The sequence below is a fragment of the Notolabrus celidotus genome, chromosome 22 (genome assembly GCF_009762535.1).
Source record: "Notolabrus celidotus isolate fNotCel1 chromosome 22, fNotCel1.pri, whole genome shotgun sequence".
NCBI lineage: Eukaryota > Metazoa > Chordata > Actinopteri > Labriformes > Labridae > Notolabrus > Notolabrus celidotus.
In genome coordinates, this window is record NC_048293.1 from 25,349,380 (window position 1) to 25,375,647 (window position 26,268).

The following is a 26,268-nucleotide window of genomic DNA, read 5'->3' on the forward strand; positions in this document are numbered from 1 at the left end:
CTGCTATTCCCTTCTTCTTTCTCTTCTCCTCTTCTTTTTCTCTTTTCGCTTCTTCTTCTTCCTCTTCTCTTCTTCTTATTCTTCTTCTTCTTTTCTCTTCTCTTCTTCTTCCTCTTTCCTATTTCTTCTTCTTTCTCTTCTTCTTCTTCTTCTTCTTCTTCTTCTCTTTCTCTTTTCCTTCTTCTTCTTCTTCTTCTTCTTCTTCTTCTTCCTCTTCTTCTTCTTCTTCTTCTTCTTCTTCTTCTTCTTCTTATGTGGGGCTGATTTTGTAAACTATACATGTGTTATAAAGCACATAGTCTACATTTTAAGGAGTGTTATATGTCTACAAAACAGCTGTGATGTACTTTCTGTTAACAGATACTCATGACTCACTACCTAATGCTCTCCTAAGACAGATTTTTTAAATTTAGAGATTCGTTTTTCAGTCTTTTAATGCCTTCATTCAGATGACAGGACGGTGGATTTTTCTTTAAACAGACATATGGAAAATAGCATGAAGTTCAGATTTTTAAAAATATTTTTGTTGCTAAAAAACCTTTGAATCTTAATATGGTATTTTTAATTCATTCTACACTTTACTACTAACAAAATGATGTTCCAAACTAAAGATAAACACCCAAAGTCTTCATAAAATCTAAGGTTCTATAACAGGATGATACAGCGCTCTTTTTCCACCAAGAAGAAGAAGAAGTCTCATGACACACGATCTTTATTCTGTTTGATGAGACACACTCACAGACATCAGCTGAGGGACCCGGGGATTTGTAGAGTCTTGTTTTCGCGTGCTCCAGATAAATCATGTTCCTGAATGATTGCAGGTGATTACTGAGATTGTGGAATTGTTCTCAGCCCCTGTTGTTGAGACGCTTCATACCTGACACCTGATCAGTGTGGGGAGATTAGTTCCTTTTTTGCAGCAGCTCTACTTAGACTGGAAAGACAGGTCTATTTTTACATTCAGATCTTATCAAGTGCAGGTGTAAAATAATATCAGCAGCTTCTCCTCTCACAGGAGACTCCCTGTTATAAATACTCTTATTGTTCTTTATGAGACAGCACTGAAAGCTCAATGTTATTTGTGATCTGAAAGCTGCAGTGCGCCTCTCAGAGATGTGTGGGCTGTCCACTTCCCTGAGTCATTTCTGTGAGACCACAGGAGACATGAGGACAGAGAGGGAAAAAGAACCTCGGGGTAGATTGTATTTTAATCTGTCCTGATCCTTCTTTCACCTCTCGCAGACGTCTTACCCGCCTACCCACTACATCCGCAAAGTGCCCCAGAGAAAGATCCACTACTTCACCTTCCTGCAGATGATGCAGCTGCTGGTGCTGTGTACGTTTGGCATGTACCCGATACCGTACATGAAGATGATCTTCCCTCTGCTCATGATCATGCTTATTCCAATCAGGTACGTCCGCGGCAATTAAGTCTCACAGAATGAATTTCTCAAGTGCATTGAAGCAGGATGACACTCAGGTGACGAGTGCTGTGACCTGAATCTGCCTCCACATGAAAACACGTCTCAGGCAAGGGAAGATCCGGGGACGCATTCTGTTGTTGCTAAAACCAAATATCAGTGTGAGCAGCCCGTCTCTGGGTATCATCCAGAACAATTCTACTCTCCTTTATCACATATTTAAAGTCTATAAAGAGGTTCATTGAGTTGTATCTGGAAACATCTGGCAGTTTAGTTTGTTGAGATATAAATGATCTATGCTGCAGATTTTCTGCACACACGGTGTTCTTACAGCAGATGTGTGTAGTACATTATAGATGATATTTGTAGATTCACAGTATCATTTATCATGCCTTCTCCTGCTGCATCAAACTGGACCATGTCAGACTTTGGACAGGTTGAGTAAACCTCAATTTCTTGCACTTTCAGGGTACATTGTCACATGATCTTTAAATGCATTTAAAGCACATTTAAAAGCTCTGAAAGGTGTAAAGGTGTCACTTTAATCAGTGCTGACAACAGGGATTAAACTGCTTGGACTATTTCCAGCAATTTCCAATTTCCAACTTCGAGTGTGGAGCCAAAGCCCAGATTTCTGAGATTGTATTGACGAGCTAATACATTGATTTAACTCCGTTCTCCCCTCCTCTCCTCACCCCTCCGATTGTTTTCATTTTGACTACATTGAGAGTAACTTCTTCATTTTTCTCTCTCCACTTACACTGAGCTTGAGTTAAAATTGAAAAGGCTCATTCGTCATCATGCTTGCAAAGTTTAGAGAAGAACGGACCAATTAGAAGAGAAGTAGTTGGGGCGCTGGTGGCCTAGCGGTCTAAGCGCCCCACATACAGAGGCTACAGTCCTCGTCGCAGGGGTCGCCGGTTCGATTCCCGGCCGGTTGACCGTTTCCTGCATGTCTTCCCCCGCTCTCTACTCCCCACATTTCCTGTCACTCTTCAGCTGTACTATATAATAAAGGCAAAAAGGCCAAAAATATAACTTGAAAAAAAAAAAAAAGAAGAGAAGTAGTTGCTGAATTTAAGTTTCACATTTTTGCAACTTGTAGAAATCGATTGTTTATTAATGCAGTGTACTTAAGCCAAGTCAAGCTTCATTTATAAAACAACCTCAGTTGACCAAAGTGCTGTACAGATATTAAAATACAATATAATCATACACAAATATAACAATAAATAAAAACAGTAAAAGAATAGTAAGAGCTCAATTTAGGAAATAAAAAGAGTAAAGAAGTAAGAAGCCAAGGATTCTTGTTTAACTGGGACTGAATGCCAAGGAGAAAATATGGTTTTCAGTAGTGTTTTAAAGTGATCCACAGACTGTGCAGCTCTAACCTGGAAAGGTAGGCTGTTCCACAGCTTTGGGGCCGCCACTGAGAAGGCTCTGTCCCCACGAGTAGAGAGTCTGAACCGAGGTACTGCCAGGAGCAGCTGGTTAGATGACCTAAGTGCTCTGGAAGTACTGTGAGGCTGTACAAGGTCTGATAAATAAGACGGTGCCAGACCATTTAAACACTTAAAAACAGTTAATAAGACCTTGAACTTAAGAGACTTAAAAGATAATGTTGATCCAATAAAGTTAAAAAGTGAATGACAGAGCTTTAAAGACAAGAAGACGGAGCAACAGGTGTAAAAAAAATCATGTGGAGCCAACAGTTAAATGTGAAATGTTGCAGCTTTGTTATCTTGAAGCATCAAAACTTCTCCTTTGAGTTTGAGTTAGAAACATTTCTCATGTTCGTTTATTTACACAACTAAAGGAAGACATTACTTAACTCAAGTCAACCTTGACTTTGTTTCCATGTGGGTCTTGAACTGGTTCTTGCTCGTCACACACTCACTAGTGACTTCCTCCTTCTGATCAGATCATATTTACTAAAGCCTCTCAAGGCTCCTGCTTCACATTAGTCTTAAATATTAACAGACTCTTACATTCAGACTCTTTGTGCCGTTTGCATTCCTGCTTCTTTGTGCAACATTTGTCAAATTCAAGATTTTTACTCTTTACATGTAATGCATTGTTTAGTTGTTGATATAATGCATTAATGGCAGCACTGTGTGGTTGGTGCTCTCTTGTTTACAGGTGTGACCGAGCAGGAAGTGATGGATCCGTCCTGATAAAGTCTGACATGTTAATACTGTGTGTTTTCTGTGCTTCTTGTCTAACAGCTCTGCTTTCTGTGTGCAGGAACAACGTGCTTCCTCATATCATTGAGGCCAAATACTTGGACATAATGGATGCCCAACACATGTAGCTACAGACGGATCGGCGTGTTCTGGAAGCAGACGTCCAGCGTTAGAGAAAAAAGAGATGAGGAGAAAAAAAAACATATTTTTCAATGCAAAACTGTACGGAAGCAAAAAAGGAAGAAGAAGAAATACCGACTGTTTAGATTTTTGTATCTGATAAGAACATTCTTACAGGTGAAGCACTGGAAATGTGGGAAGTCGGGTGAGGCGGAGGAGAGATGAAGGGAAATGTTTTCGGGACATGGACAGACCGCACCTCTCTGAGGAAAAAAACCCCAAAACAGGACCGCCCAGAACTCCCTGTTACACCTCTGTTTGAACCCTGTCAGATTGTTCAGTGCCATATACCTCCATGTTCTCCTCTCACACCTTTACATTTTATGCTACCATTTTACAGCAGTGTATTCTTCTGTGTGTTTAAGCTATGGGTCAGTGCTTAGAGTACTCACTAGTACTGTGTAAGTAAGAAAAATGCTGCCAGTAGAAACGTAGAAAGGTGTAACAGCACAATGTAAGTATGAACAATATCTGTTTCTGACACTTTGCACTCACATTGTGTTTTTACGCCGTCATCCGGGTCACGTTTACATACTTACACTGTGTTGATAAGTACCTAAATACTTCCCCACGAGTACATGTACTAGTAAGAACACTGCGTTTAGACCAGAGCAGAGAAGACCTTTTATATTCCTGTCATTGTGCAGTGTTGAAACCTTTACATTCCTGCACCTTTTAGCTGTGATAGCCCCTTTTGCTATGAAGGACACTTACATATTTACGTTCAGAATCATTCCAACTCAAGTCTGTGTTCATTAAAGAGAGGACAAAAGGAAAGTGTGTGTGATTTAAAAAAAAAAAAAAAAAGTGTGTGTGTGTGTGTGTTTGTGTGTGCGTGTGTGTGTGTGTTTGTCACGGACACATTCCTGACCCGTCCTTCATCTAGCTTCCTGCCAGCTCTTCAGAAAACCTCATTTTTTTTTCTCCGGTGGAACTAAGCTGAATTAAAGAACACATTCCACAGGTATATATAAGAACTGTAATTATTTAGAACGACAGCACAAACCAAAACATCTAGTGAAATCTTTATCAAATTATAAATATATTAGAATATATTATGGCAATATATGAAAAGTATTTTAGGTTGAATTGAAATAGAATATTTATTTATCATGACAGTTTATCTTTTAAGTGCAAGATGATGAATTTGTGTGTTTACCCTGAACTGGAAAGAGACCTATCCTCCTCTGTTTTTATTTTACAACCTTGGTTTCAGAAAAGATGGGACGCTGTGTGAAATGTTGGAGACAGATTTTGAAGGTTTGCAAATCCTTTAGACTTTATTTTGAAACTGAAAAAATCGATGTTTTATGAAAAGTATGTGCTCAGTTTGGATTTGATATCAGGGCGTACATGGTTTCCTAGTGTTGTAGAACTCAAGACCGGTCTTGGTCTCGAGGCCGCTTATTTCAGGTCTTGTCTCGGAATCGAAAGCATGTTTACTCGGTCTTGTCTCGGTCTCGGACTGGGCGGACTTCGTATTTTATATCAAGACCGGTCGAGACCACACCTTCTGGGGAGGGGCCAAAAGGGGCCAATGCCCCTGTAAAACTGAACCTAGACCCCCCTGTGGCCCCCCCTTCCACACCAAAATAATATTATACAATAAAAAAAGCTTCGGTATCGAACGGAACACATGCGTGTGGCACTTGGTTCCAGTCCCTTAGAGCTCTAAGGGACTCATGTTGAGTGTAAACATCCAATCAGCTGCTGTCAGTCTGCATGTTGATCTAGTACACAGTAGTATATATGTCTAGTATAAAGGGATGCACTGATGTTTTGCCAGTTTGTTCTCAGCCGGTCCTCGCCCTTCTCAGTCTCTTTGTCAGGGTTGAATGTGTCCCTCTGACAACACCCTTGGCCCCAGCCTGGCCCACTGATGCACTCTGTCCCTGTCATTACTGTGATAAGAGAAAAAACGAAACTTAAGGAGTCAAAAGAAAAGCAACAAAGACAAAACCAAACCTTGTTTGTTGCATCATGATTTTTCATTGATATATAGGGTCTTGGTCTTGTCTCGGTCTTGCCCTGCCTTGGTCTTGGTCTTGACTCTGTCTCGCCCTGCCTTGGTCTTGGTCTTGACTCAGTCTCGATCCCTAAATGTCTTCGCCTTTTCTTGGTCTCGGTGCACTCTGGTCTCGGACATGTCTTGGTCTCGGTTAATGTGGTCTTGACTACAACACTGTGGTTTCCAAAAGGAGTGTCACGTTTTGATTCATCAGACCACAGCACAGTTTTCCACTTTGATTCAAACCATCTGAAATATATATAAATATGGGTTACTCAGTCTTTGCATGGTTCAGTTTTAACCTGCATTTTTGAGCCCATGTGGTGATTCCCACTACAGAGTCATGCCTGCTTTTGATGCAGTACTGCTCAAGGCCCATCCAGTTCTTGTTTCCAGCCTTGTCTCTTCTGTGCAGAGATGTCTCCAGACTCTCTGACTCTTTTTTGGCGACCCCTGCAAAGAGGACTGTAGCCTCTGTATGTGGGGCGCTTAGACCGCCAGGCCACCAGCGCCCCATTCTCTGACTCTTTTAATGATATTATTTACTGCAGATGATGAGAGCCCAAATTCGGAGGCTCTCTGGGATGCCCTTTTTACCCTGTCATGTTACCAACCTGCAGCAAATTACCTTGATTAGTAGGAGGATGTTCTTCAGAGTGTTTCTTTAGCATGACTCAACTTTTTCAGAATTTAGTCTCTGCTGCAAGCATCAAGTTTAAAATGAGTCTATATGTTTTTCATGAAAGAGTAGCATCAGTTTCAACACTTGATATGTCGTCTTTCCATTAAATATTGGGATTAAATGATTTGCAAACCATCAAAATCTGTTTCCCAACATCCAACACAGCGTCCAGACGTTTTTAGAGTTGGAGTTGTACATTCCACAGTTTATTGATTGTTGTGTTTTTGAGTGTGTTGTCTTACATTGGGCTTTGTCGCCGTGTTTACATATCAAAGTCCCTTCCAGCTCCATGTCAAAGACCAACACAGTTCTGGTGCATTGCTGGGAAAAACGAAAGTTAGGTAGAGGGTAAAAAAAAAAAAAGTACTTAAAGAAGTAATTTGTGGGCTTTGGGTTTCAACAAAAATGCATCCCTGTTTTAGTTTTACTTTGTGAACAAGTGTTCAAAGATGAGTTCTAGAATAATCTGGTCTTGTTTTCTATTTTAGATGTTATGATTAGATCAATGCTTGCAAACGTTGTCATGTAATAATCCAGATGTCTGGAGAGATTATTGTTACCTACAGAACAAAAAGAGAAAAAAAAAAATTAAAACTTCTAGGCAATGGTTTGCTTCAAGCATGGCTCATCTGGGTTTTTGATACAATGTGATGCCAATGGTCATGTATCCTACAAAAAAAAAGTAGCAAGTCAAGCCGTAACGTCTCAATAAACCGAATGCAATGCTCAATATTCAGCAATACTGTGTATACAAACAGGACTTCACTTCACTGGGGGGATTCGGGTTTCCCAGGGGAACAAAAAAACAGCTCTACTTTTCTCACAGCAACTTCTCAGAGTCCATCTTTGTGCTACAGAAACAGCTCCACTTTCAGTTAGTGCACACTTCAAGGGAAAATAGGGTTTGTCCACAAGCGAGGCATTCCCAGTGCTGGATTTGATCCCAGTTTAGTTGCTTTCCCAGTATCCAAACGGCAGCTCCCTCATGCAGTCTTGTTCAACTTTTGTCTTACAGATGTGAGAAAGATGTCCAGATTTAAGCAGACGTCTCATGCCGAGATAGCAAAGCATGAAGGGAAAGCTTGGCGGTGGCGGCGGCGTTTGCATAATCCCTGGACTGAGGCTTAAGACAGCACTAGTGACAGAACAGAGAGAGATTGTGAGGTATGAAGTAATATGTACAGTTTGCAATGCAAAGTTTAGTTTCTATCAACCCTCCATTATAATCCATGGCAAGGTATTAGTTTCTAACTTTGGACCTGGTACAGAGATGGAACCATTCTTCTTCTTATGTGACGGTATTGTTGTTGTTCCTTGATATCTTCTCTGTACTGATGATTTTGGAATAGCAGCAAACTTCTCTCAGAGGACTTGACATTGGATCAGAGTGAGCGGCGTATTGCTCTGTTTGTGACACCTTGACTCCCCCCTCCTAATTGGATTTGTTTGAAAATTGCGTACTGTGGTGTTTTGGTTTTTTCTTTATTCTTTTCTTTTCCTGATTTCATATAGCCTACTTTTTCTAATCATGAATGTAAAGATGTGTGGATTTTTATATAGCATAATAATTTAGGTGTCAAACAGAATCTGTAATTTTGTCAAAAAGATCAGCTATATTTGTAAGCTGTAATATGTAAAAATGAGAAAAAAATGGTTATCAAACAGAATGTGTTGGTTTATTATAGTATATATATATACTGTACACTGAAAAAGAGAGACTATCTCAAGCTGTTTGCCAAATAAAAAGTAGTAGTGATGTAAATATTTGTCTTTGCTTGTGTTTATTCAGTTACCTGTCGGACACGTTGAACCTGAAGTTTGATGTGTATATTTGTGGTCTTCAGAGGAGGATTATTTGTGTCATTAATGACCCTCTGCCCATTTCTTTAACTCCCAACTTGGGTCAATATTATCCTGAGGCCAACACTCAATATTAATTGGACAGTGAGTTCCTTTTTATCTAATAAGGACTATGAAATTTGGCATGAAAAGTAAAGTTAAATGTTCTTAAAGGCCCTATGAGGAGTTTTGAAGTGGCTGAGAAACAGACTGAAAATGATACTGATGCCTCTTTATGACCTTGAATAGCAAACAAGACCATCAGCAGCAACACTGACACCTTCTCTGTTGTCATTTTTAATGCCTGAAACCGCCCTGAGGGGGTAGGTGTCAGACCAGATGATGGACATCTCGCTTCTGAAACAGCCTTTATTTTAATGTCTCATGAAAAATAATCACATCGCCTGATAAAGTTGACTGTTAAAAGACAACAGGATGAGGTTTTTGTTGAAAACACTACTTTTGCATGTACAGGACAAGAGATAATAATAATAATAATACATTTTATTTATAACGCACTTTTCATTTCTAGAAATCTCAAAGTGCTACAGGCACACAGTAAAAACAAACTTTTAAAAGCAGTACTTAAAATCAGTTAAAAGCCTCTTTAAAGAGGAAGGTCTTTAAATGTTTTTTAAAAGCATCCACAGTCTGTGGGGTTCTGAGGTGGCTGGGCAGGGAATTCCACAGACGTGGTGCAGCAGCACAAAAGGCCCGATCTCCCATGGTCCGGAGCTTGGTTCTGGGAGGGTGGAGGAGGTTCTGATGTGGAGTGCGTGAGTTCCGGGTTGGGGTTTGCTGGGTGAGGAGTTCTTTTAGGTAGAGTGGGGCGTTTCCATAGATGCACTGATGGGTGATGAGTGCGATTTTGTAGTTGATTCTTGCGGTGACGGGAAGCCAGTGAAGTGTGCGGGTACTGGGGTGATGTGTTCGTGTTTTCTGACTCTGAGTAGGATCCTGGCTGCGGTGTTCTGAATTAGTTGGAGTTTGTGGAGATTTTTGATGGGGGTCCCGATGAGGAGGGCATTGCAGTAATCGAGCCTGGAGGTAAGAGGTATCACTTTGTCCACAAGGGGGCGCCAGAGTCGATACAAAACAAATGTTCCTCACAGCAGCTTTAAGTTATTGCAAATAAGATACAACAGTTAGATAACTTCCTGCACATTTTTTCCATGCTTCATTAGAATATCAAACCTTGATATTTGTTGGGTCCAACCAAAAAGCAGCATAGCTTAGCATCAAAAATCATCACAAGAGTCGCACTGAGAGCTCACTTTTATTGTCAAATCCAGTCTGTATTCAGTTTACCAAGTATAAAAAATATCTCCTGACATTCAGACATTTAAACATGTTCAGATGCTTGAGATTTAATATAATAAATGCCTGGTTTTCTCACTCAGTAAAAAATAGGCTTTGTAGTCAGACAAGTTAACACACCTCAATGTGTAGCTCTAAAAATGAATACATGTCTGTAAAGCTTTCAGGCTGAGAAAGTAAAAACATGCCAGAAGAGACAACAGTGACTTCAGGAGGGCCAGTTTACAGAGTTAAATTAATGTCTTATGCTCGTTCTATTGAAAACACATGACTCTCATCTGGAAGGATGGAACTGAATTGGCTGCACCAGTTCTCAATAATTTACTGCAAACACAAATGTTTGTTTATATTCTGTTCATCTTAATTATTTAACCCTTAAGTCTCTTGGGATTTTTGGATTGTTAAACTTTCCAAAACTTCAAAAGACACTTTAAATAAAGAATGCAGGTGCACGTAATTAAAAGAAATGCATGAAAAAATAAAAATGAATAAATAAATGAATAAATAAATAAAACATTAAAGGAAGATAAAAAGGTTTTCAGAGGAAGATGATTAGGGTTAGGGCTAGGGTTAGGGTTAGGGTTAGGATTAGGGTTAGGGTTAGGTTAGGGTTAGGGTTAGGGTTAGGATTAGGGTTAGGGTTAGGTTAGGGTTAGGGTTAGGGTTAGGGTTGTGATTAGGGTTAGGGTTAGGGTTAGGATTAGGGTTAGGGTTAGGATTAGGGTTAGGGTTAGGATTAGGGTTAGGGTTAGGGTTGGGGTTAGGGTTGTGATTAGGGTTAGGTTAGGGTTAGGGTTGGGGTTAGGGTTGTGATTAGGGTTAGGGTTAGGATTAGGGTTAGGGTTAGGGTTGGGGTTAGGGTTGTGATTAGGGTTAGGATTAGGGTTAGGGTTAGGGTTAGGGTTGGGGTTAGGGTTGTGATTAGGGTTAGGGTTAGGGTTAGGATTAGGGTTAGGGTTGTGATTAGGGTTAGGGTTAGGGTTAGGATTAGGATTAGGGTTAGGGTTAGGGTTAGGGTTAGGGTTAGGATTAGGGTTAGGGTTAGGGTTAGGGTTGTGATTAGGATTAGGATTAGGGTTAGGGTTAGGGTTAGGATTAGGGTTAGGGTTGTGATTAGGGTTAGGGTTAGGGTTAGGGTTAGGATTAGGGTTAGGGTTAGGGTTAGGGTTAGGATTAGGGTTAGGGTTGGGGTTAGGGTTAGGATTAGGGTTAGGGTTAGGGTTAGGGTTAGGATTAGGGTTAGGGTTAGGGTTAGGATTAGGGTTAGGGTTGTGATTAGGGTTAGGGTTGTGATTAGGGTTAGGGTTAGGATTAGGGTTAGGGTTAGGGTTGGGGTTAGGGTTAGGATTAGGGTTAGGGTTAGGATTAGGGTTAGGGTTAGGATTAGGGTTAGGGTTAGGGTTAGGGTTGGGGTTAGGGTTAGGGTTGGGGTTAGAGTTAGGGTTAGGATTAGGGTTAGGGTTGTGATTAGGGTTAGGGTTAGGGTTAGGGTTGTGATTAGGGTTAGGGTTAGGGTTAGGGTTGTGATTAGGGTTAGGGTTAGGGTTGTGATTAGGGTTAGGTTGGGTTAGGGTTAGCGTTAGGGTTAGGATTAGGGTTAGGGTTAGGGTTAGGGGGTTAGGGTTAGGGTTAGGGTTGTGATTAGGGTTAGGGTTAGGGTTAGGATTAGGGTTAGGGTTAGGATTAGGGTTAGGGTTAGGGGGTTAGGGTTAGGGTTAGGGTTAGGATTAGGGTTAGGGTTAGGGGGTTAGGGTTAGGGGGTTAGGGTTAGGGTTAGGGTTAGAGTTAGGGTTAGGGTTAGGGTTGTGATTAGGGTTTGGGTTAGGGTTGTGATTATGGTTTGGGTTAGGGTTAGGATTAGGGTTAGGGTTAGGGTTGTGATTAGGGTTTGGGTTAGGGTTAGGGTTAGGGTTAGGGTTAGGGTTGTGATTAGGGTTTGGGTTAGGGTTGTGATTATGGTTTGGGTTAGGGTTAGGATTAGGGTTAGGGTTAGGGTTGTGATTATGGTTTGGGTTAGGGTTGTGATTAGGGTTAGGGTTAGGGTTAGGGTTAGGGTTAGGGTTAGGGTTGGGGTTAGAGTTAGGGTTAGGGTTAGGGTTAGGGTTAGGATTAGGGTTAGGGTTAGGGTTGTGATTAGGGTTTGGGTTAGGGTTAGGGTTAGGGTTAGGGTTAGGGTTGGGGTTAGAGTTAGGGTTAGGGTTAGGGTTAGGGTTAGGGTTGTGATTAGGGTTAGGGTTAGGGTTAGGGTTAGGGTTAGAGTTAGGGTTAGGGTTAGGGTTAGGGTTGGGGTTAGGGTTAGGGTTAGGGTTAGGGTTGTGGTTAGGGTTAGGGTTAGGGTTAGGGTTAGGATTAGGGTTAGGGTTAGGGTTAGGGGTAGGATTAGGGTTAGGGTTAGGGTTAGGGTTAGGATTAGGGTTCGGGTTAGAACCAGAACTAGAACTAAACTTAAGCAAACAGAACCAGAACCAAATTCATGAAAACAGAGCCAGAACCAAACTAAAGCAAACCGAACCAGAACCGAACCGGAACCGAACCAGAACCGAACAAGAACCGAACCGACCCGGAACCGAACCAGAACCGAACCGACCCGGAACCAAACCAGAACCCAACCGGAACCGAACCAGAACCGACCCGGAACCGAACCAGAACCGACCCGGAACCGAACCAGAACCGAACCGACCCGGAACCAAACCAGAACCCAACCAGAACCGAACCAGAACCCAACCAGAATCGAACCGACCCGGAACCGAACCAGAACCGAACCGACTCGGAACCGAACCAGAACCGAACCGACACGGAACCGAACCAGAACCGAACCGACACGGAACCGACCCAGAACCGAACCGACCCAGAACCGAACCGACCCGGAACCGAACTCAATCAAACAGAACCAGAACCAAACTGGACCAAACATTAATGTCCTCAGGTTGGCATTCAGAAAAATCAGATGCCTCAGCTCGGATTGGCTGATCTGATTTTTCCTCTCAGTGAGTATTTCCCCGGTCTTTGAGAAGAACCCTAACCCTCTCAGAAGGAACAGGTGAAGCCACGATACACAGCCTCCCCTCCATCACCTGAATCCTATATCCTCACAAACAAAGTTCTGCTGTGAGCAGAGCTGGGGCTGAGCACTGAGAGAGGCTCTTCTGATTAACTATAAAGCAGCGGATCTCAGAGCTTTTGATCATGACAGATCATTAATGTGTTTAATCTGTGTTACAGTTATGAGGGGGTCCTTGGACAGTTTTATCACCAGTAAGGGGTCCCTGGATCCAAAAAGTTTGAGAACCCCTGGTCCAGATGAATTGGTTTATTATCAGAATCTCTAAAACTCCATTTATTTTATAGACTGAAGTTATTTTTTAACTTTGTTGTATTTAATGTTCACACTTCACCCTCTTTGTTCTGTGTTAAGATCACTAACATGTTTCAGAGGGTTAATTTGTAAACCCTAACAATCCTCTGGAGCTTTGCCATGTTTTGCAAGATGGCGGGCATGGATCAACTTCCGGCAGCAGGCAGGCTGGAGGCTGGAGGGAACCCCAGATAGAGGTCTGAGGTCTGAGATGTTCTCCTGGAGGCTCGCTGCAGCTCTGTGCAGCCGCAAACACGTGCTGGTCTTCAGTCGCTCCTTCAACATGGCAGAGGAGGCGAAGAAGCTGGCTGCGTACGCTGCTGTGGACAACCACGTCCAGGTATGAGGATCATTATCACCATCACTGTTAGCTCACATGTTTAATATGTTTAATATGTTTACAGACACTTTGAAGAGAGGAAGTTAAAACACTGACATCTGTATTTGTAGCTGTATGACCAGAGGCTGCATGTTAGCACAGTTAGCTAGCTGGAGCTGTATAGGAAGTGTTTGCTAGCTGGCTGTGTTATTATCTAACTTGCTCCATACTGCAGAGATTAACTCTGTGGTGTTATGTCTGCATGTTATGTCTGCATGTACAGGAATAGTCTGTGCAGTATTAAGGGCTAAACATGCTAACACTATGTTACAGGATGCTTTAGCCTTTAGCATGCCTGTCAGTGGAGTTTGAACTAAGAGATACAGAAATACTAAACCCTTCTGTTCTGCATGATTTAAAGGAGCTCGCATTAGAAACAGTAGCTTACAGTATTATAATGTTGCTGTAATGTTTTGCACAATTCATATTAAAGTCGCAGTTGGTGTTTTAGAAGCTGGAGGCTGCAGCAGGAGGTTTGTTTCTCAGTCTGCTGCATTCAGTTTAATATAATAACAGCAATGCAACCTTTAAAGATTCTAATGTAACTCCTTTAGATAATATATAAAGTGTTGATTGTAAAGCTGTCCTCTTTCTGTGAATACATGCATGCAATCAAATATATCCACCTTTACTTCCTGTATCCATCACTTGCAAGGTTGTAAAAGTTTTGTCAGTTGTTTTGTTTTTTGTTTATTAAGTTTTTATTTTATTTTATCTTTGTAGAAAACTCTGGTTATTCTTTTTTCTTTATTCTTATTTAGTCAAACAGCAACAAAAAAACCCCACTAGAGTACAACAACACATAGTACAAAACCATGCCATGACAAGAAGAGTTGCACCTTCAATTTGTGCATGTTACATTGCAAATTGAAGGTGCAACTCTTCTCTTGTCAGGTGTCACATATAGCCTGATCACAGATCACAAAGTTAAACCAGGGATCTCCGGTCTAGTGAAACAGCTGTGATGGAACAGGTTATTTCCTCCAAAGCAGCTGATAAAGTGACTTCTTTAATCCACTGAGTAATGTTTGGAGGATCTACATGATTCCACTTAAAAGCTGTAATAAGATTTTGTATTGTGAAAATGTGAAGTTAAAGTTCAGTTTGTATTAGTTTTAGCATCACTTGAAGTTTCTTTATGTTGTAAAGTTTTGTTTTTGTGGTATTTCAGTTGTTAAAAAAATTCTGAAAGTTCAATTTGAGTTATTTTGTTGATTTTCTTTCACCGTCAGCCCACCTCTAAGAAAAACAATATGTCTGTCCACTTCATGAGCAGCATTCATTCTGAGTTCTGTCTGTCTTCACCAGAATAACCAGGTGGTCGGTGTGGGCAGCGGATCAACCATCGTCTATGCTGTGGACAGATTAGGTGAGTGATTATAAATCAGATTTTAAATGGCATGCATGAGACAGCTGCTGCATCAGAACTCACACTGAACAAACTAAACTACAAAGAAGAAGGATCTCTGCTTCTTCTATTGTTTACTTTAAGTTATTGTGTTATATGGTGTTATTATGTGAGTGCAACAATGACAAGGTAGCACTCTGTGATCTCAGGTCTCTCTCTGTGCTCTTACTGTTATGTCTGAAAAAATAATTGTGCAATCTTAATCCAAATTGAGATCCATAAAGTAGCGAAATGTGAAGAGATAAACTGTGAAATATATGCTAAAGGAGCTTGTGATGCCTGATGAGTAACATGTGCAGAGTATAGAGTTTTAAACTGTGTGTGTGTGTGTGTGTGTGTGTGTGTGTCGTCTGTTCCAGCGGAGAGAGTGCGTCAGGAGAAACTCAACATCGTGTGTGTGCCAACTTCCTTCCAGGTTGGTGTGACACGTCTTGGCTCTCTTGTCCTCCACCATGAGATGTGATCTGGTTCATGCTGGAGTAACAGAGAGTTTAGCAACAGTATGTGGTGCAACACTGCAGCTGATTACCACACAGCATGGATTCTTTTCTCTGAATGTGTTGATGACACCAGATAAGAGGCACTATCTCTGATCTAGAAACTCTCTGAAGTTACAGAATGATGTTTCATAGCTTGTTGTCTGTGTTGTTTTTGTGTTCCCCTGCCTCTCCTGCTGTTCCTGTGGTGCTTACATCCCCTCTCCCCTCGTCCTCCCACAGGCCCGTCAGCTGATTCTGCAGCACGGCCTCACGCTGTCGGATCTGGACAGGCACCCTGAGGTATGATGAGCTCCTTTACAAATGAATCTGAAAGCCTCGGAAATGAGGAAGGCCCCCGATCTCCAACCTTGTCAGCTTGATTTAGAGCACTGTCTGAATTACACCGACTCCAACTGCAACTCCAACTGCAGGAGGGATGTTGCAGTTTGTAAAAGGTTGGTTTGTTGAGCCCTTACATTCTTTGCACACAGCTCGACGTTGCGATTGACGGGGCGGATGAGGTGGACGTGGATCTCACGCTGATTAAAGGTGGAGGGTGAGTATCTCTGAACCTGCACAGCAGACGTTAAACTGTGTCCTCAGATCCTGTGTCCTCAGATCCTCTGTCTCACATGCGTCCTCTCTTCCTCTCACAGAGGCTGCCTGACTCAGGAGAAGATCGTCGCCGGGTGTGCGAAACATTTTGTCGTCATTGCCGACTACAGGTTCGTACCCTCGAGTGTACGTAGACACTGGATACTAAAGAAAGGGCAGGCAAAGGAAAAGAGATGCATGTTTTTAAATGATTATATATCAGATTACAGAGAGGATGCTCGTTTCTGCAGGAAGGCTGCATTTAAAACATCTTGAATTTTCTCTGTTCATCATTTTTTTGTCTGTTGTGTTGTGCACATTTTAAAGTCTCAGTTTGAAGCAGCTGACATTTTAAATCACCAAACAAAGGAGCAAAGGTTTCTGCATGCAGGGCCTCAGGGTTTCACTCAGCCCTGCAGAATCTGAAAAGGATTTAAGGGGCCTCCTTCACTGTTGTCCCGCTCTCTCATAGCCAGCTGCCACTTCACTGCTTTACATTTCTCATGTTTCTGAGACATTTCTGAGAATGTGTTATTCTTCCCACCTCTCTACCTGAGTTGCTGCAGCAGCTTGTTTATTCATCATATTCATTTCTGTTAGAAGGCATTCTTTAGGATAAAGTCTGAGCTTTAATCTGCATCAAAATGTGGATCCAGATTTGGCTTCTTTTCTCTGCATTCATTATGCAGAATTTTGAAGTTTCTCTGAAACAGATTTTTAAAAAGTAATCTAACTTCTCTCTCTTTCTCCTCCAGGAAAGACTCCAAAGCTCTGGGCCAGCAGTGGAAGAAGGGAGTACCCATCGAGGTGATCCCCATGGCGTACGTTCCCGTGTCCAGGATCATTGCCAAACGCTTCGGAGGGGAGGCCAACTTGCGGATGGCCGTCAGTAAAGCAGTGAGTAGAGCTGTCGTGGGATCGTGAAGCTGAGACACACGATGTTCCTAGAAAGGATCAGCTCATCGAAAGCAGACAGAGAGATAATTGCTACATTCATGATTACTTTGTTTTCTTTCACACTTTCTGCTCTTTTAATGCAGAATGTCCGAAAGAAAACTTTACACTTTAAGTAACGTTTGCACATTTGCAAAGAGAAATAATAAATTCAGAGTAAGATCTTCAATATCCTCCATTTTTGGAACTTGTGGGTTTCAGTTTAAAGGCACCCTATGCAATTTTTGACCTCCTAGAGGAGCTCTGGAGACTTTTTGAGTGGGAGTCAGGGAGAGAGAGTGGGGGAGTGACAGTAAGAGTCAGGAAGAGAATCACTTTCAACAAGGTGAGGTAGAAAGTAGAAACTTACAGAACGAGTGTGAGCCTCTGCGTGTGACTGTTTCGGCTGTCAGAGGCAGCATCTGAGGAAAGATGCATGATTTAAACTCCGTCACAGATCCTGTTTTTCTATCAAAGAGGATACAAAGAATACAAGTCCACACTTTAGTAAGAGTTCGTGGACACACAGGCCTTCAGGGACTTCCACTGAAAGTAAACATGGAGTTAGTTTGTTAAAGGAAAACTCCACAGGGCTGGTTAAAGGGAAGACTTATGAAAAGTGAGGGAGAGAAAACGTACAACGACCAACATGCAGGTTTGTTTTCTTTACTCTGTGTTGTTTACATTTTCTCTTTTGACTGTTGAGCCTGAAACTGTCAAACAGACGTTTCTTTCCACTGTAACCGCTTTGAAAGTCATTTTCACATCAAGGAAAAGAACGGTTTCAGCTCCGCTCAGAGAGGCTTTACAGAGACTTAAACTTTGACAGGGTCAGTTTGAACAAAAGCATTGTTTGCAGATTTATTGAGACCTCTGTGTTCTTACCGCAGCGTGCAACAAAGTCACCGAAACAGGACCTGATTGATCCTCAAATGACGATTCTTATTAGTCGAGTCTGTTGAAGACCGTCATCGTCACACAGCTGTAGGGTTTTTACAAGACCAGAGTTTACTTACGTCATGCTACCTGCTTCATCTGTCTTGCATCCTTAGACTCATCTCCCCTAAAGTTTCTCAATATATTCAGGAGAGCGTACATGTGACAAGGCGATCGATTCTGCTGTTAAGTTCCAGGGTCTAAGTTTTGTTTTGTCCCCCTCAGGGTCCGGTGGTCACAGACAACAGCAACTTCATCCTGGACTGGAAGTTTGAGCACGCTCAGAACTGGAAGGAAGTCAACACGGCCATCAAGATGATCCCAGGTGAGAAACGTAGGACAGGTAGAGACTAATCACCCTGAATGATCTAAGCAGGCCGTTAAAAGTGTATAGGTGCATTTCGACCAAGAGTTCCGGGATCCTTTAGCCCAAAGAACTACTTTATCCGGAACTAAAAGGTTCCTGGGCCCCCTTTGTTGTCTGCGTTTCGACCACGGACTGAAGTCCAGAGTAGATTGTGCAAATCAGGCCAGTGATGCATGGAGAAAAAAGAAAAGTAAATGCACTACACCACCAGACCAGTAGAGGGCAGTAATACAAAGACGAATGCCATTCATCACAGATGACACCATAGAAGCATAGATAAGCGCGAGTAGCAAAGACGTTTCAACACGGCTTTAAAATCCTTTTGAACTCAAAAAGCCGTGGCAGAGATCGGCCGGTGTTTTGGTTTGAACAGCGACCCTGTTAAATGGAGACTCTCAGCCGGATGCATCCCCCATAAACGTCTTAAGACCATCATTAAATATCTGATGAGGATATTTTGAAATCTTAATAAAAACTAAACTAGTTTGCATTCCCAGGAACTCCCTCTGTGTTTCAACAGCTGTGAACACCACAAACACTGACACGTTCAGCTGAAGGTCTCCACTTTACAGGGTCACTTTTAAAACTGTAACACCAGGAGAGACGCATTCACGGTGGGCTGAGAGAAGACTACTGTTACAAGCTGCTAAATCAAGAGAATCACAGCTTCTTCTTTTGAAAAGTACACACACATACAAAAAAGATAGAAGAAATAAAAACTAATGAAAGAAAGAGAAATCAAGTGAATCACAGATGTGTGTGATGTTATTGTGGACGGTGGGCGGAATAAAAACACTGCGGTTAATCTACTAATCAGACACGTTCAACATTGCAGGCCCCGCCCCCTGAAAGTCTTGGGACCTTTGAAAAGTACTACCCCCTAGCAGGGGCTTTTTAGAGGGGGAGATTATCTACCCCTGAACTAAATTTAGACCCTTGTTGAAACGCATGTAGTTCTGGGGTAAAGCTCCTCTGGTCAAAAAACGGCTTATCTTTTCTTTGTGGTCCACTCATCAGTTCTTTCTCTGTCGTCCTCAGGCGTGGTGGACACGGGGCTTTTCGTCGGCATGGCTGAACGAGCGTACTTCGGGATGGAGGACGGGACCGTGAAGGTTCGGGATCTTCCTGTGAACTGACCGATCCGCCTCGCCCCCCCCCCCCCACCCCTTCATCCCTGCGACCTCTCTTCCTCCCGCAAGTGCCGTCTTCATGGTTTGCACCCCGGTCTCGGACTGCGTTTGCACTGAGCTGCTCCTCCTGCAGAACCGGACTTGAGCTGAAACTTTCACACATCTCAAAAAAACACACGCACCAGAGCGCGCCTTGATTCTCCTCATCCTGCATGTGGTGCTTGTAATTCAGCGAGGTTCAAAGTGCCTGCTGAGGAGAATCAAGAGCTTCTGATGCCTGATTCTTTTTCATCACTTTGAATTGTTGCTCGGTTGGTTCTGCCCGGTCTCACTGGGAGTGTTGGCTCTTCCTGTAATTAGTGGATTAGACTGAATGTGGTTCTCAATCACTGCGGTGCTGCTGAATGAAACTAAGGTGTGCCTTGAGATTTATTTGAAGTCTTATTAAACAAAATGATGCCGTTAAAGAGCTCATAATCATCCATCACGTTATTTTCATGTGCTGGGCTGCAGCTCGCTCAAGTCGACTCGTCAATGAGAGCTCTGAGCGCTGCGGGCCGACATGCCTTCAAGTCTTTTTGTTTAATTAGAGCGTAGAAGGAGGGCGTCGATGAAGTGAATACTACTCCACAAAGAAGTTTTTAATTTTTCTAATTAATATGCTAATTTAAACAGCAAGATGTCCCCAAAATTAATGAGATCCCTGACAGTTTGAGGGAACCCTGTGGTGCAGGTGTGAAGCTTCGAAAAGAGACATGTAGCTCTGATAATCCAACGTTACAGCGTGTGATGTATCGACGTGCAGCACGCAGCAGGAAGCAGGCTGTGAGGAAATCTGCACACATGGTTAGAGAAATGAAACATGACAGATGCAGAACGTAGCTGTAGGTTTAAAAGCATCTCACTTCAGCATCAGGTGAACTCGTCCTCTCACTGTGACGGCTCTGAAGCATCTTCAGTGCAACACCAGAGGCTTCACCTTCTGCACCACAGTGCAACTTAAAGCCTGAGTTATACTTCTGCGTCAAATCGACGGCGTACCTATGCCGGAGGTTCATGTAGCTCCCGTACCTCCGCATGTAGCTGACGTGCATCTCCTCCAAAATGTAACTTTGCGTGTCATTGGCCGTGTATTTCATCTCCACCTCTCTATTCTTCATGTAATCATGTCTGTATGATGTAGATTAACAGAACACGCTCTGAATCACTGTGGAAAAGTAAACAGAGATCGTAGTGGGGCCGGAAGCAGGCAACCCTTTTCCACCTAGGCAGTTTCAGGGCCAGTTCGGAGCCGGTGCTAAATTGAGAACCAGCTTTTTGTGTTTCAACTGCAAGAGAGCCAGAGCCCGGCCAGGAAAACTGGTTCCAGAGCAGCACCAACTCTCTGCTGGTCTGGAACCGCAACCCGCTTACATTAGGGGATAAGTTCTCATTGGGACATCATGTGATTACGAAAAGCCAGGAGGAACACCAGGAAGCATGCTACGTTGTCCGCCATTGTTGTTTTGTGAGGGAAAGTTCACGTAGAAGTGATGTCCTGACGTGGCTCTTCCACGAGCGGGTAGAAAAACGAACTGGTACGAAGTTGGTTCACAAGTTCAGCCAGCTCCAAACCAGCGCGAGCACCAGCCTGGAACTACAACCAGGTTTGCATTGGTCAAAAAGGGGTTAGGGAGACCACACTGCCCTCAAGCTACTACAGAGAATTGCTGTATGTCCGCCCCTGCTGCGTAGGGACGATGACACAGAAGTAGAAATCAGCCTTAAATTGTCTCCTCTCTTGTCTTCTGTCACCTTTCGTCCCTCAGCAGCTCTCTGACCCCTGAGTGGCGATGTAACAGATCATGTAGCCGCCCCCTGATCACACATGAACTCCCTCTAAAAGTAGATTTGCACAGAGGGTTTGAATCAGGAAGCAATTCTGTATACTGAATCTTTTTATTTGTCTTTTTCAACACCATATATACGTTTGATTTCAGTGTATAAAAGCAGATATCACTGGCTCATATTCTGGTTACCTCTTTGCGATGTCTGTTTCCTGTGAAGCCACATGTTTCAGTCTGCCGCCTCTCTCTCTGTAACAAACCTTTGAATGTCTGTACTTGCATGCACGTACCTCCTTCTGCCGTGTTGCTTCATCGTGTGCCTGTAAGTAACATGCATGACGTCTCTTAATCCAAGCAAACTCATAGAAGACATGCATCGTATCTCACTGTAATGATGGGCACCTGTGCTACAAAGACGTGACTAACTTATGAACTCGTGTAGCTCGAATCTGAACCAATAGCACCCCGAGGATTTCTAATGTGCCTTGTCATGCCAAAGCAATACAACCAAGTCTCTTTTGAATCAGATGTAGCACAATCTATAGATTCTGTAGCTCAGCGTGTCTGATACTTGAGGTGAAAAGCTTCATCATGCAGACGCAGGAGAGGGGATATTTGAGTATTTAAATGTTTGAACATGCAGTAAGTGTAGACAGAAGATTCATCCCAAAGATTAGATTATTGTTTCAGTGACTTATTGAACGTTTGGTCACTTTGTTTGAGATGTTTCTGTTCTGTTCTGTGAAGTTTATCTCCCTCCTCTCCTCAGAAACAAGCAGAACTCATTCTTAGAGATTTAAATACTCATGCTGTTTTTGTTTACACTAACTTTCATCGAACTACTCAGCATTTTTTATTCTGATTCCTTCATTTTTTCCCATATCTTTCATTTTGAAAAGAAGCTGCTCACTTTGCTCACTTTGCCTTAAAGACGCTTTGATTTCCACATCTCTCGTTATGTCGTCCAGCTGTGAAGGACAGAAGAACATCGACTCTGGAGAAACAGAACAAACATAATGTTTGTTATTAGGTACGGTTAATATTCTACTTCACATGAGGTGGAGTCAGCCTCAGAAGATAAAGTTTACTGAACTCTGAATGTACAGCTCAGTTAGGGTCCAATGTCAGTTGTCCTTCATGTTGGATCATTTTTCTCACCAGCATTTCTTTCCCCCTCTCTTTCTTTCTTTACCAACTGACTGTGATACTGATTCTGCTGTGAAGGTACTGTTGTCTCTTGTAAACCAATAAAGGACCAAAATGAGAGAACAGAGTGACTTCTTGATTTTCTGATGAGTCAGTGCGAACTGCATTCTTGTCTTTTTGCCAATATCTTGTTGTGGAAGGGGGTTTCTGACATATTAGGGCACAAACAATCAATGGACCAATAAAGTATGACTATGGCAGCAGTTTTTCTTTTTGTTAAACTTTGTTTATTGATTTTCACATGGAAAAACAATCACATCCAAACTTAGAGGTTGGTACAAGAGACACAGACGGCATATGAATACAAAACAACAAATAACCCCCCACCCTGACACACACTCCCTCCAGATTAACTAGATAAAACTCCAAAAATGGAGACCATAAGACAAAAAGCAAGTATATTAAAAATAAACAAATTAAAACAATAATCTAAACATAGTAAGACATATCATGATGATGCTCAATCTAAAGACATACAGCAAGCTGAGCTATCAACAGAAGATAAAAAAGGATCCCAGATTTCTTTTAAAGATATGAGCTTTACCTCTCAGGGTCAGCCTAATCTTTTCAAGCTTGAGAAAATAAAGTACACTCTTAATCCAGCTTGAATGGGAAGGTGGGACAGAGGACTTCCAATTCAACAATATCAACCTTCTTGACAACAGAGTCGTAAAGGCTAACAAGTCCTTCTTGGCTAGGAGAAAGAATAGATAGAGGAGGAGACACACCAAACAAAACAGTACAAGCATTAGGGTCCAGTCTTACCCCAGATACAATAGTCAGCGTTCCAAATACCTCAGACCCAAACGCATTTAGAGAGGGACAGCTCCAGAACATGTGAGTGTGACTCTGGCAGCAGTTTTTAATACTATTTTAGATCTAGCTTTGTGAATAGAGATATTTAGAAGTTTCTGTGACTGTTTTGGTTCAAGAAAGTGTCTAAATGTTCCTTTTTAAGGATAACAAACCAACCAAATGGTCAGCAAAGTAACTTGATAATGAAAATGGAAACTAACTGAGGTTATCTTTTATAAAACAAGTGTAGAATAAGCTCTAATTTTCATATAAAAGACAGTAGAAGTGCTTGCAAACTGACATTTACAGTTCATTGTGCAGTTCCTGTTTTCAGCCACTAGATGGCGCCAGAAATACATGCATTAAGCTGCAGAGTTTACTTTAACTACAAAAACTAGCTTTAAAATGTCCTTTTTGTATGATATAACTTTTTAGAAATGTATCCTAAAAGAACAGAGCAACTGTCTGCTTGCATACGAATAATTCAAAGTAACTGTCATGTGTTTTATACTTTAACATAAACTGCATTTTTAGATAAACTCCCTTTAAATGAAGTATAATGTTTGTATCCTCTCACAGACTCATTATGTCATTCATTATGCCACACTCCTCCTCTGTTTGTTTACTCTAAACTTAGGAAACTCGTGATCAGGAACAGGAACTGTAACTGTCTCTTACAGTGAAGCCACGTTGATGCTTTCTCATCGACTGTCTTGACAACTACTTGTGAGTGACAGCTGAAGCGTCCAATCACGTCCTTACATCAAATCAGCGAGGGTAAAAACTGACCAATAGCGTTGCTTCAAATCCTCACTCTCTCTCATTGGACAGCCTGTGACACATCCCACCAATCACACACCAGCAACAGGATTCGCCATCGGGGACGTTTTTGCGTCATCTTCTGCTCTCGTTGTTTGCCAGCAACAACTGCGCATGCGTGGCTTTGACATACATTCGATTAACCAATCAGGTGCACTGTTTGGGGGGCTGGAACGTTCTACACCCGCCTCCTGGAGCGGCGGGCATCTGACTCAATCACATTCTGCTTAGTATGCGAGTGCGCATGACTGACAGCAGAAGAGCCAATCGGAAGCGGGTATATGAGTACGCTGATGTCACTGTCCAATCCCAGTGTAGAAACAAGGCGGGGCTTAGGGTTACTAAGGCAAGTCTTGAGTGAAGTATAAAGGGAATAACATGGTGTCCCAGTGGCTGTTTATGTTTACTTAAAGAACAGATTTGTAAGGGCGTTTTTTTTTTGCAAGACACAACCGACTTTTCTTTATAGCTGCAGAGTCACGTTGCACTTTACGTTTTTGTATGTTAAGATTTACAAAGCCATTGGCATGTGAATCTTTTATTTCACTAATGTGCCAGTCTTACAAATGGAAAGGGGGCTTTACTTTGGCACTTCCCTCGTGCTCCTGCTGCTGTTGCTGAAAGCCCTCATCGGATTCGGGACCTCGCAAACTCAGGGCTCCGCTTTCGGGAGGGAGCCGCTGTCCGCCACCCGGGGTTCAAGTGCGACCTCGGGGGAAGATGGTGCCAGAGTCATGGAGCAGAGCCTGGAGAACCTCGGCGCCCCGGTGATATACGCGGACGTTACAGTGGAGGACGACGATAACGGCTCGACTGCGGAAGCCGACGAATCATATGGAGAAAGTAACGGAGACGTCCAACAAACAAGGTAAATAAAACATCAAAGAGTAACGGTGAGACACCTTTCACCTGACTCTTGAAGTGTGACACGTTGACACTTATCAAACCACAATGCGAGCTGTCAAAGCTCCAAAGTGACATAAAGTAGAACCACTTCAATGTTATTCTTTAATGTCAGTTAGGTTTACACGTTTACCAGTCTCGCGCTCTTGGTCGTGTGAACTGTGCAGTGTATCCCTCCGCCCCAAGCGCTGCGTTCAAAACTTGTTGTGGTTTCGGATGTTTGAGTTTCACCAGACTCATGATACGTCTTTTAACGCCTTTTATCACAGCTTTAATTCACAGAATCATGATAAAATATTGAATAAATGTCATGCAGTGTCAGAGCTACCAAAATAACACAGAGAAAGAGTGATTTCGATACATGTTGGGGAGTTTTGACTGTTGTTCGACCGTTAGCTTCTTTAGCAAAACATAATATAGGGTTTTAATGGTAGTCTGTGGTATGCCAGGGTAAAACCCGCCCCTGTTCATACACCAGAAAGTTTTGGGGGGTGTTTGTCAGTCCTCCATTCGATTGTTTCCAAAGTTTCCACAGTGAACCGGACGCATGTCATGATCAGACATGCCTCAGCTGTCATATTGCAATGATGGAAATATGGTGTGTTCATGAACCCAGTGGTAAAACTGGAAACGCCAGACTCCTGTCAGACATAGTTCACCTGCTGTCCCGGTGGGAAATTCAGGTTGCAGGTGCTCCTTAACAGTGTGAAGAAAATTTAAAATATTTTATAAATTCAAATACATAAGACAGTTTGTTTAAAGAATTGGGAACAAAATAAGAAATATTGCAAAAAATAGTACAAAAAATTTAATATATTTACATGTGTGCATCCAATTAAGATAAAATGCTGATAATAATGAGTTAGATCAGTGATTCTCAAATGGGGGTACGCATACCCCTAGGGGTACGTGGGAGTACTGCAAGGGGTACGTGAAATGGGACAAAAAAAAAAAAAAAAAAGTTGCATCACAACAAATTAAAAAATCTGATTAAAAGCAACTTTATCAACAGCATTCAATTTTTATTTCAATGCAAAATCAAATAGGGCACTATTTCTCTAATGGGGGTACGCATACCCCTAGGGGTACGTGTGAGTACTGCAAGGGGTACGTGAAATGGGACAAATGTAAAAAAATTTAAAAATTAAAAGTTGCATCACAACAAATTAAAAAAAAATCTGATTAAAAACAACTTTATCAACAGCATTTAATTTTTATTTCAATGCAAAATCAAATAGGGCTCTATTTCCAAATTGAGCATATTCATAAAATATATTATTTGCAAAACTGCTTGGACCAGACGGCTGGCTCCTTGGACCATCAAAGGTACGAGCTGCCTCAATCTTTAATTATTTCTGAAAAATATTGCACTACAAAAGTATAGAATATGTGTCATCTTTCATTGCAATGTTATTATGACACTGTGAAACCACATGCATACATTTATACCTGTTAATTTCTCATATCCTGAACATTTTTCTCAGCCATACAAGAGGGTACTTGGCTGG

At 42.1% G+C, this 26,268-nt stretch overlaps 3 protein-coding genes across 4 annotated transcripts in view; all 3 read left to right on the forward strand.

The window, feature by feature from the left end:
* slc4a11 (solute carrier family 4 member 11) overlaps window positions 1-4,591 on the forward strand; it is a 158,525-nt gene extending 153,934 nt beyond the window's left edge. For both annotated transcript variants that reach the window (XM_034675881.1, XM_034675882.1), the window contains exons 19-20: window positions 1,243-1,412; window positions 3,666-4,591. In XM_034675881.1, coding sequence (XP_034531772.1) covers window positions 1,243-1,412; window positions 3,666-3,732 — 237 coding nt within the window. In that variant the 3' untranslated portion in view covers window positions 3,733-4,591. The remainder of the gene's footprint in view (window positions 1-1,242; window positions 1,413-3,665) is intronic.
* Window positions 4,592-12,765: 8,174 nt separating this feature from the next.
* rpia (ribose 5-phosphate isomerase A (ribose 5-phosphate epimerase)) lies at window positions 12,766-22,306 on the forward strand. The gene is made up of 9 exons (XM_034674751.1): window positions 12,766-13,325; window positions 14,673-14,733; window positions 15,132-15,187; window positions 15,492-15,551; window positions 15,743-15,807; window positions 15,908-15,976; window positions 16,601-16,742; window positions 17,940-18,039; window positions 19,120-22,306. Exons 1-9 carry the CDS (start codon window positions 13,197-13,199, stop codon window positions 19,215-19,217), a joined length of 780 nt encoding a protein of 259 aa, XP_034530642.1. The 5' UTR covers window positions 12,766-13,196; the 3' UTR covers window positions 19,218-22,306.
* A 1,886-nt stretch (window positions 22,307-24,192) lies between these two features.
* The window catches only part of eif2ak3 (eukaryotic translation initiation factor 2-alpha kinase 3), a 45,533-nt gene continuing 43,457 nt past the window's right edge, over window positions 24,193-26,268 (forward strand). Inside the window, exon 1 of the mRNA XM_034675127.1 lies at window positions 24,193-24,725. Coding sequence (XP_034531018.1) covers window positions 24,424-24,725 — 302 coding nt within the window. The 5' untranslated portion in view covers window positions 24,193-24,423. The remainder of the gene's footprint in view (window positions 24,726-26,268) is intronic.

What these genes read in the sequence shown, in the direction of transcription:
- rpia (XM_034674751.1), top strand. Translation starts at nt 13,197, where the DNA reads ATGTTCTCCTGGAGGCTCGCTGCAGCTCTGTGCAGCCGCAAACACGTG. An exon ending in CTGTGGACAACCACGTCCAG is followed by an intron (nt 13,326 to 14,672) that starts GTATGAGGATCA and finishes TGTCTTCACCAG; the next exon opens with AATAACCAGGTGGTCGGTGT. An exon ending in ACGCTGATTAAAGGTGGAGG is followed by an intron (nt 15,808 to 15,907) that starts GTGAGTATCTCT and finishes TTCCTCTCACAG; the next exon opens with AGGCTGCCTGACTCAGGAGA.